The 10,820-nt window shown below is 50.4% G+C and overlaps 1 protein-coding gene across 5 annotated transcripts; it reads right to left on the bottom strand.

Moving 5' to 3' along the window:
* Positions 1-6,263: 6,263 nt before the first annotated feature.
* slc35c1 (solute carrier family 35 member C1) lies at positions 6,264-10,611 on the bottom strand. 5 transcript variants are annotated; one of them, XM_060071279.1, is made up of 4 exons: positions 10,482-10,535; positions 9,564-9,604; positions 7,733-8,232; positions 6,264-7,475 (listed from the first exon to the last, which is right to left on the bottom strand). In XM_060071279.1, exons 1-4 carry the CDS (start codon positions 10,518-10,520, stop codon positions 6,892-6,894), a joined length of 1,164 nt encoding a protein of 387 aa, XP_059927262.1. In that variant the 5' UTR covers positions 10,521-10,535; the 3' UTR covers positions 6,264-6,891. The 5 variants fall into 5 exon arrangements, with proteins under 5 accessions (XP_059927262.1, XP_059927265.1, XP_059927266.1 ...); XM_060071282.1 differs by lacking the exon at positions 9,564-9,604 and having other exon boundaries at positions 7,733-8,225; positions 10,460-10,611; XM_060071283.1 differs by lacking the exons at positions 9,564-9,604; positions 10,482-10,535 and adding an exon at positions 8,712-8,981.
* Positions 10,612-10,820: the final 209 nt, after the last annotated feature.

Here is a 10,820-nt window from a genome sequence, read left to right as displayed (position 1 = left end):
CACACACACACACACACACACACACACACACACACACACACACACACACACACACACACACACACACACACACACACACACACACACACACACACACACACACACGTGAGCCCCCGCTCACACACACACAGGTAGTGTAGGAAGAGGACACCTCCACCAGCGTTCATGTGTATCGCAGGCTGAGGTTCTGCTGTACCGCAGTGACCACCGCTGAAGGTCTATCAGTCCGACGGGGCTGGTCCAACCCCACGGGAGCAGGTACAGTCAACGCATTCAGAGGGCTCAGTGTCCGTACGTTGACGACACTCATCATCCTAATGCTCCCCAGTCTGCTGTGCAGGCTGGTTGGGGTCCTGACCTGATGAGCACATTAAGGTTATGGATAACATTAGGTATGGCGGCAGGGGGCTGTGGCAGCGTGGAGCGGCCTGCCCTGGGCGGTGCAGGCCCTGCTGCTGGGGCTGGATTAGACGCTCCTGGGAGCGCGGCGCTCTCTGCCGCTCAGGACTCAGAGCTAACTTTAGCAAATCCTCTCAGAGCGTTTCTCCCTGACAGCACATGTTGGAGCGTCTGCAGAGAAACACACCAACGCCTGACCTCACAGGCGCTGGGTACGCACACACACACACACACACACACACACACACACACACACACACAGGTGCACACGCACACACACACACACAGGCACACGCACACACACACAGGCACACGCACACACACACAGGCGCACCCACACACACACACAGACACACACATATTTACCTTGACAGGTGAATAAGCTGCCTTGTTGGTTGGTTGTGATCCATGCAGCGCAGAGCTAATGTTGATAAGCAGTCTGTAAGATGCAGTCTGTAAGATGCAGTGTGTAAGATGCAGTTTGTAAGATGCAGTCTGTACGATGCAGTATGTTAGATGCAGTCTGTAAGATGCAGTCTGTAAGATGCAGTATGTAAGATGCAGTCTGTATGATGCAGTCTGTAAGATGCAGTCTGTATGATGCAGTCTGTAAGATGCAGTCTGTAAGATGCAGTCTGTAAGATGCAGTATGTAAGATGCAGTCTGTAAGATGCAGTATGTCAGTCTAAAGGGCGGGGGGACTGGAGCCATAACATGACTCACTGAGGAGACCAAAGATTACAGGGCTATGATCCTATGCTCCCAGTGACTAACAACCGCAGTATCCGGAAAAATAGATTAGGAACCACTTAACCTAATGAATGAACCCCTCTTCAGGTTAAGGGAACAGTCAGGAAAAACTCAACCCCTATTCAGGTTAAGCTAAGGGTTAAAGGGAACAGTCAGGATAAACTCATCCCCTCTTCAGGTTAAGGGAACAGTCAGGATAAACTCATCCCCTCTTCAGGTTAAGGGAACAGTCAGGATAAAGTCATCCCCTCTTCAGGTTAAGGGAACAGTCAGGATAAAGTCATCCCCTCTTCAGGTTAAGGGAACAGTCAGGATAAAGTCATCCCCTCTTCAGGTTAAGGGAACAGTCAGGATAAACACATTCCCTCTTCAGGTTAAGGCAACAGTCAGGATAAACTCATCCCCTCTTCAGGTTAAGGGAAGGGTTAAGGGAAGAGTAAGGCGTATTGTGGCGAGCAGCTCAGAGTTGAGGACGTGATAGAGTAAAGGTTAGTTTCTTCAGGAGAGAAGTCAAACAACTGACCTGTTTCCAACCTCCATCAGAAGAAAGGACGCAAACCCCTGAAACGATAAAAGTGTCGACCGGTAAACATAATACAAACACTCCACGGCCGACAGTGGAAGCCCTAGCAGTGATGTGAATGCGGCTCCATCACAAACACAGCAGGAAACGCGTGTGAGCGTTCAAACTGTCATCACTCTGAATAAATGCAATCATCGGTGAACCAGAAGAGTTTCATCAACACTTAAAGAGTTTCAGAAAACATAAGATGCTCTGAGTATTACTCAAGCAAAATATTTTATGAAATTTGAGAGATGGCTTTTGAAAACAAGACTGCGTAAGATTCTCCTTGGAACCTTTTCCTATGAAGTCACACAAAACAATAATAAAAACCACACAATTCCAAGGCTGATGGTGAGGCTTTCTGTTGATCTGTTGTATTGTAGCAATTGTAGCAATCGCTGTGTCTCTAGCTCCTCATTGTTAGCATAGCTGTTAGCATAGCTGTTAGGATTGTTGTTAGCATTGCTGTGTTCTTCCTCGCTCTTCCTCAGAGATGTTATCAACATCCTGGCGGCGGCGGAGGTGATGAGCCAATGAACACCTTGCATCGTCCTCCTTCAACTCGTCCTTCAGGCAGACGTCTGGCAGTGCGGCCCTCGGTGTGTTGAGGAACACTAGAGTGGACGATCGAGAGAGGGAATGAGAGAGAGACAAAGAGAGGAACATGAGAGTGGGCGATCAAGAGAGGGAATGAGAGAGAGACAAAGAGAGGAACATGAGAGTCGGCGATCAAGAGAGGGAATGAGAGAGAGACAAAGAGAGGAACACGATAGTGGGCGATCAAGAGAGGGAATGAGAGAGAGACAAAGAGAGGAACACGAGAGTGGGCGATCAAGAGAGGGAATGAGAGAGAGACAAATAGAGACGCCCTGCCGCAGACCAGATGGTTCTCACCCATCACCAACCCGCGATCATAGTCTATACATCAAAGTGGTTCGTAGCTTATGATTAGTTCCACTTTCTGTTTCATATGATAGGCGACTATACCTTCTATCAACAGGTTTGTGGCTCCAGCATGGAGGTCTCTGCCTGCCTTTGTGAAAAGGAGGTAGAATAGTAAAGCCAATACTCTCAATCTAGTGGTCTGACTGCAGTGTTCTGGATCAGATGAGTGCACACCAGGGAGGCCTTCACCTCAGCCCATACAGCCTAATACGAACGGCTGCATGATGGGACACAATGGACACAATGTGATGGTCACAGTCCAGACTCAGACCGGAGGGTCTTCACTGACGGGTTAGGGTTAGGCTGGGGTTAGGGTTGGGATTATGTAAGGGATAGGGTTGGGGTTAGGTAAGGGTTAGGGTTGGGGTTAGGTTAGGGTCACTGTTTTACACTGGGGTGTCCGCTGACCCCACAGTGTAAACCAACACGCCACACAACGCAGATATATCAATCATACATCAACCACTTCTTTCTTTCACATCTTTCTCCTCCTGCTGAGACACACACACACACACACACACACACACACACACACACACACACACACACACACACACACACACACACACACACACACACACACACACACACACACACACACACACACACACACACACACTCTGCAGGCAGCGCTCTGCTGCCCTCTGCTGGTGAAGGCGACCTCTCCTCTCCCTCTCACCTCTCGCCCGGCGTACCGTGGAGCGAGCATTTGAATAGTCACCACACACACATAGGGTTAGGGCTAGACACACACATACCGTGTGTGTCTAAGGACGGTGGTGTGGGCATAAGGTGGGACAGAAATGACGGATGGACGCGGAGACGATGGATGGATTCAGCAGGGCCTGCACGTTCAGCTGGGTCCGTCGTGGAAAAACTAAATGAACAATAATGAGTGTTTTGAGATATTCATCGGGTGTCATCGTTAACGTTCCATCTTCCAGAATTATACTTTTCAAAAGTGAAAGAGAATCTGTATATACACCACATACACCTTAGTGTATGTGGGAGATTGATTGCAAGAGACTGGACAAGATTCACATTTACGCTTTGACTGTTTGTACTGTAATTTGTTGACAGACCATGTCATTGCTAGAAATGTGAACACAGGAAAATCTCCTTAGGGTAAACTGTACATGCATTGCTGTAGGAATTACAGTGCAGTCATCCTACAACTCCTGACGTTCCTGTATGTTGGGCCACAAATTCTCAGACAATGTAACATTGTGTTGTGCTCCAGCTATATATATATATACTTGCCAGTTCATGGTTCAGGAGATGCACCTTTGAGCTATTCCAGTAATCCGGTTAATCGTTTGTTGATCTAACACTTCACACATTTCCGTTCTTTAGAGAAAGTCAAGATTCACCTGGTAGCAATTGACCAATTCAGGACAGATTAAAAAAAAAAAAAAAAAAGAGTCTAATGCCAGTGTATAGGAATGTATAGAAATATGCTTGACATATTATTACAACTTGTTCAACCATTTTGCATGTAAAGACTTATGCAATGAACTAATGCCTAAATGTTGTGGGGGTGAGGCTATTCCATAGAGACCATTACAATACATTTTGATCAACATGACATCAGCAATTGATAATGTAGGAGCAGAGAATTGTACATAATCATGTGCATGGATGTACCAAAGCATTTGCAACGTGTTCAAATGAATGAGAAACTGTTTTTTTCATGTGCACAAGTGACACACTGATGTGAAGATTGAACAGGTAGTTTTGAGAATTTCAATTCTGATCTGAGAAATGAACCAAAGCGACTGAGAAAAACTGTAATGTGACCTCCGCATGTAAACTTAGTTTAAACACTAATTTAAAGGCTTCAGCTTTTAATGCGAGGTGTTTACCGATGTCCCTTCATTTACTAAACCACCAAACTCAAACGGTGCATTTATAAGTCGTGGATGTTATCAGGCAACAAGCTAGCAAAGCAGAGCTGACCTTCTGAGCCAGGGAGCTCCGCTGAGGGAGAACCGAGCGGCTGCCTGGGGGGGCAGGACAGACATCAGCCGACAACCTCTCCGGACGTAGGGAGCGTGGGAGGGCCGGACCCAGGGCTCCAGGTCCGGACGTAGGGAGCGTGGGAGGTCCGGACCCAGGGCTCCAGCCTCTCCGGACGGAGGGAGCGTGGGAGGGCCGGACCCAGGGCTCCAGCCTCTCTGGACGGAGGGAGCGTGGCAGGTCCGGACCCAGGGCTCCAGCCTCTCCGGACGGAGGGAGCGTGGGAGGTCCGGACGGAGGGAGCGTGGGAGGTCCGGACCCAGGGCTCCAGCCTCTCTGGACGTAGGGAGCGTGGGAGGTCCGGACCCAGGGCTCCAGCCTCTCTGGACGGAGGGAGCGTGGGAGGGCCGGACCCAGGGCTCCAGCCTCTCCGGACGTAGGGAGCGTTGGAGGTCCGGACCCAGGGCTCCAGCCTCTCCGGACGGAGGGAGCGTGGGAGGTCCGGACCCAGGGCTCCAGGTCCGGACGTAGGGAGCGTGGGAGGTCCGGACCCAGGGCTCCAGCCTCTCTGGACGTAGGGAGCGTGGGAGGTCCGGACCCAGGGCTCCAGCCTCTCCGGACGTAGGGAGCGTGGGAGGTCCGGACCCAGGGCTCCAGGTCCGGACGGAGGGAGCGTGGGAGGTCCGGACCCAGGGCTCCAGCCTCTCCGGACGTAGGGAGCGTGGGAGGGCCGGACCAGGGCTCCAGGTCCGGACGGAGGGAGCGTGGGAGGTCCGGACCAGGGCTCCAGCCTCTCCGGACGGAGGGAGCGTGGGAGGTCCGGACCCAGGGCTCCAGCCCTTGCTCGTGGACCAGCTTCAGGGGGGCAGCGTGGTGCTCGTGGCCTAAGAGTTCAGAGGTCAAAGGTCAACCGGGTGTGCTCCACTCCTGGAGGAAGACCAACCACACCCCTAGGCTCGGTGCCTTACTTCAGATCATTTACAACACGGCACAATATCCTTCTAATAACTCTGAAGGCCGTACGTCTACAGGAACAACTCTGTCCTATACAATAATTATGAACTGGTATGGCAGGCTGGGTAGGTGGGAGAGACAGGACCCCAGCACTGTAGAGGCCCCCTGTAGGAACCGGTGGGGCGGGTTCAACGCAGACCTTTACGTTCCTCATTTCAGACGGTATCCATGACAACTCGCGCTCAATGATGGCGACCTCGGCCCTCAGGAACCATCGACTGAATGTGACACCAGAGCTCCACCGTAAATGCAGTGCAAATATTTGACAAACAGCTGTGTCCGGTTTCTCTTCAGCAGGATCTCCGTGGAGGTGTTGAAGCATATCTTGGTTCAGCAGAAGGCCTACTTTAACTTAAATATAGCTTTACTCAGAAGCCTGACCCATGGCCCTCTAGTGGACTAATCTCTTTAACGCCGTCTCTATGGGAGAAGGTATTCAAAGCTCTATTGAGTTATTGAAATATTTGTTCATTGAGGTGAAATACCATGGACATACTTGAAATATACTTTTCAAAAAGGAAATAGTGCATGCAAAAATATATTTGAATGAAAAAATATTCCTGCATATTTACAGGCAGCACTATTTGAACTAGAAAGTAACATATAAAACATAAAAACATACTGTACAATGGTGTTGATACCATGACAACACTAATGCTGCCAATTTATTAAAAATCAATGACAGTTTTCAAAAGTGATGTTCAAATTATGATAACCGTCCTACAGTCCTTAATCCCACTAGCCTCAAACCAATAGTGCTGGGACGTTTATCCAATCGATGGAGTTAGAAACACAAATCAGAATCAGAATCAGAATCTCTTTATTGTCATTACACAAAGTGCAACGAAATTGGGGTAGAGGCTCTCAAAATGATCAAGGTTCTTCAATCAGTGCCAGTGATCCCCTCTATCTAAAGCAACGGCAGACATGTTTAGATTAAAGGAAGGGTTCTCTGTCCATAAATTACAGTCCTAAAAGAGAAAGAAAAAAAAAAAAAGGTACAAAAGAGTTCACATAGCTTACAAAATGAAGCTAATAACGCCATCAGTATGTGGCAGAAACGACCCTGCCGAGTCAACCAAACCTCCACCCTACAACACCCGCCGCCCCCATCCGCCACCGTCACAACCCCACCCATCAGACCCCCACCCTTCAGACCCCCACCCTTCAGATCCTAACCCGACGTCTGAATAATGCCCCCTCTCTAGATCCTCCATGTAGACCCCCTCTCTCCAGACCCCCTCCAGACCCCCCGGGCCCCGCTACACAGCGCTGCTGCTCTCGGCCCCTCCCAGGGGCAGCAGCTTCTCCTTGTCCCCGTCCTTGGGAACCTGCTGCACCTTCTTCATCTCCAGGCTCTTCACCCAGGTGTAGGCCGAGGACCCCCCCAGCACCATGAGGTTGGAGGTCCACCACAGCAGGCCTTTGGAGGAGTGGTAGTACACCACGGCGATCAGCGTCTGGGCGCAGGCCTTCGCCGTGCCCGACACGTTGTGGGTCAGCGGGCTGGTGTACTTGATCTGCAGGCCTGTGACGTAGCCGATGGCGAAGCCGAAGACGCCGCCCAGCGTCATCATGGCCCAGAAGGAGGGCTCCAGCAGCCGGCTGAAGCGCGCCAGGTGGCCCAGCTCGCCGAACACCAGCACCAGCGGCACGAACAGCACGCAGGCGTTGACGTTGTTGTAGAAGGACAGCTTCCAGATGTTGCCCTCCACCGCGGCCATCACCTTCTTGGTGTAGATGGCGTTCAGAGAGACGCAGGCGCTGGCCAGGACCCCGAAGAAGACCCCCGTCCAGGAGAGAGACCCCCCCAGACCCTCCTGGTCCACCCCCAGCCAGAAGCCCCCTGGAGACGGGAGGAGGGGGTTCAGTTCACAACGCGCCAAAGGTCAAAGGTCATGCAGAGCACTACTAGAAACCAGTAGGTGTTGAACTAGATGTTCAGCTCACACATAAGCATCGTCCATGAGGCTGTGGACATGCTTTAGATTATTACATTACAGATACATTCCTCCTGGAGGTCGAGTCTACTACTCAGAGAACTAGCGGTCCACTGAGAGAACTAGAGCCCTGGAGGTCCACTCAGAGAACTACAGTCCTTACCCAGGATGACCCCGCAGCACAGCAGGGCCCTGACGGAGGTGGTCTGCTTCAGGATGAGGTAGGACAGCAGCACGTTGAACACGGTGCTAAGGGACCGGCCCACCGTGTAGAAGGCCACTCCCAGGTTCTTCAGACACAGGTTGTTGAAGGTGATCATGCTTATGAAAACGATAGACAACGGCAGCACCTCCCGGGAGGTCTTCAGGTCGAACTTGAAGGAAGGGAAGTCGATGAGAGTCGGACATCTGCTGGACAGGAGCTGCAGGAGCAGACACAGCCCCACCGTCACCAGGCACTGGTAGAAGGTGATGAACAGCGGGGCGTCCAGGTCTTTGTTATCCAGCAGGTGGTTGTTGAGGAACACCATAGTGATCGAGATGAACCAGTAGGAGGACACCACGGCCGCTATCTTCATGGACCGGAGCAGAAAGGTCTCCCCGGGGGCGCCCGGCTCCGGAGTGAAGGCCATCTTCAAGATGTTGGAGCGCTTCAGCTGGATCCTGTTCATGGTCCAGAGAGAGAAGGGAAGATATGGGTCAAAACATTCAGATTCAAACGATCCTCCGACCAGAGTCGCTCCGTAACGACGATCCACCCCGCTACAGCAGAGTCCGCCTCCACCGCGGAGCTACTTCCTGGTTGCCCCCTGCTGGGCGACCAGTAGGTAGCTCCTTAAAGAGACCCTCGCCCTCCGTGAGGTCCTTAAAGAGACCCTCGCCCACCGTGAGGTCCTTAAAGAGACCCTCGCCCTCCGTGGGGTCCTTAAAGAGACCCTCACCCTCCATGAGGTCCTTAAAGAGACCCTCGCTGCTCCGTGTGGTACTTCTTCTCCTGCTCTCAGGTGGAAAACATTAGAAACCCCGGAGATCACCCGACGCTCCTCAGACAGATCGATTCATTCTCTCTGTGTCAGTATTGTATTCGGCGTGAGACACACGCTCACACGCCACACTTTGTATTTGTCAAGCAGAGAAATTACCAGGATAGCGCTCACCAATTTGCGCCGGTATTTAACAGTGGAACAGCAGGTAGGAATCAAATGGGTTTTCCGTACGAAGGGTAACCAGGCGTCCTCTTTTGCCCGGACATGCACTCTTTTTGAGACACTTTTAAAAAGATGTGTGGCGGAATTTCAAAATCGTCCGGGATTTTATAAAAGCCTCATACATGTTTACATTGAATTTGCGTTGCGTTTCTCTGGGTCGTTCACAAACTAGTTAGCCTACGCCCTCCCCTACTCAGTTCTGGTCGCTTTGCATTGGTGGAAGTGAGTAGGGGGAGTGGTTAAGTAGAGCCTTCAGATTGGACGGTTTGACCTACTTAGTTACCGTCATGTTTTGTATTTATTATTTTACCATTATTGTTTTATACGGACAAACATTAACAAATTTCTCCTATACAGGGGATTGATAAAGTTCTATCAATTGAGCAGAAAGAAACACTTGGTCATACTTTACACACTTTACCACAGCATTGGCCTACTGAATGCAACAGATATATTTTAAGCATTGGACTGAATGCCACATATAATTATGTTTTTCCACGTTTGCAACGTTTAAAAGTTCAGGGAAAAGTATATGCCTCTACTGGTGTTGCTTAAGCCAATAGCCTTTTGAGAGCTTTTTTTCTGAATATTAGTGTTAAGGACCAATAATGCTTACTATCATACATTAGTCACCATGTCTGTGGACACATTGGTATGCAGTCACATGTTAATATAGGGCTATACCCCCCCGCCACCGTAAATTGTTAATCAAGTTTTGCAGATCAGAGTGCGCAATAATAATCCTGTTTGTTCACTAAAGTCAACATGTGCGCAGATGTAACCTACAGAATAATCCTGATATCAAGGCAGCGCGCCTCGTGTTCAACCTACCGAAGTTCTCCCATGTGACCCCCCTCTTCCGGGACCTCCACTGGCTCCCTGTAGTAGCTCGCATCAAATTTAAGATGATGGTACTGGCATACAAGGCAGTCGATGGAACTGCCCCTGCCTACCTCCAAGCATTGCTAAAGCCACACACCCCAGCTCGATCCCTCCGCTCAACTACCTCAGCTGGACGTCTGGAACCTCCATCGCTAAGAGCTAGCAAAGGCCGTTCAGCAAAGTCACATCTTTTCTCGGTTTTGGGACCTCAGTGGTGGAACGAGCTCCCTGCCGCTCTCAGGACCGCAGAGTCGCTCACTATCTTCCGAAAAGGACTCAAGACTCACCTGTTCAGAGTCCACCTCGACTCTGCATCGCCACCTTTCCTCTTTCCTCCTCTGACCACCATTGTACACTGTATTGTATTGTAGTGAATTGTATTGTGTTGTAGTACTTAACTGTGTAGCAACTGCAGTAGCTGCTATCATGTCTGTAATATGGGGAATTGATTAACCTAGCGATTGTGGTACTTGCACTTGGTTCTATGAACATCCTTTCTGTACCGACAGCGATATATTGATGCACTTCTTATGACAAATGTACTTATTGTGAGTCGCTTTGGATAAAAGCGTCTGCTAAATGCCCTAAATGTAAAGGCCTACCTGTTGTCCTGTGGTTAATGACAGTCTGCCTACCTGTTGTCCTGTGGTTAACGACAGTCTGCCTACCTGTTGTCCTGTGGTTAACGACAGTCTGCCTACCTGTTGTCCTGTGGTTAACGACAGTCTGCCTACCTGTTGTCCTGTGGTTAACGACAGTCTGCCTACCTGTTGTCCTGTGGTTAACGACAGTCTGTCTACCTGATGTCCTGTGGTTAACGACAGTCTGCAGGCTGCTTGTCTCGCTCCAGTCCCGCAGCATGAAGTCAATGAAGAAGTGAGTCTGAACCTCCCACCAGGTGGGCCCAGCCTGGGACCGTGACCTGTTCTTCCTGCTCTACCTGCTCTACCAAGGGGAGCATCACCTTACATGTGCTCTATGGCATTCTTCTATCGGGCTGACAGCCCAACAGGTCCTTGTGACAACCCTTATGCTGTCTGTATATTCGTCTTACAGGGGATAGACTCCTAGCTTGTCATTCAGTTTCGAATATGACTGTGGGGGGGACGTGCGACGTCTGGCCTGCAGGGGGAGGTAGGGGACGGTTGGGAACACACCGGA

Source organism: Gadus macrocephalus, chromosome 14, assembly GCF_031168955.1.
Source record: "Gadus macrocephalus chromosome 14, ASM3116895v1".
NCBI classification, from domain to species: domain Eukaryota; kingdom Metazoa; phylum Chordata; class Actinopteri; order Gadiformes; family Gadidae; genus Gadus; species Gadus macrocephalus.
The sequence above is the reverse complement of the archived record's forward strand: the minus strand, read 5'-3'. Positions and strand labels throughout refer to the sequence as shown.

Coding starts and splice junctions, on each gene's coding strand:
- slc35c1 (XM_060071279.1), bottom strand. CDS start 10,520: ATGCTGCGGGACTGGAGCGAGACAAGCAGCCTGCAGACT. Junction 8,233..9,563: donor CTTGATATCAGGATTATTCT/GTAGGTTACATC, acceptor GACCATGAACAG/GATCCAGCTGAAGCGCTCCA. Junction 7,476..7,732: donor GTGCTGCGGGGTCATCCTGG/GTAAGGACTGTA, acceptor TCCCGTCTCCAG/GGGGCTTCTGGCTGGGGGTG.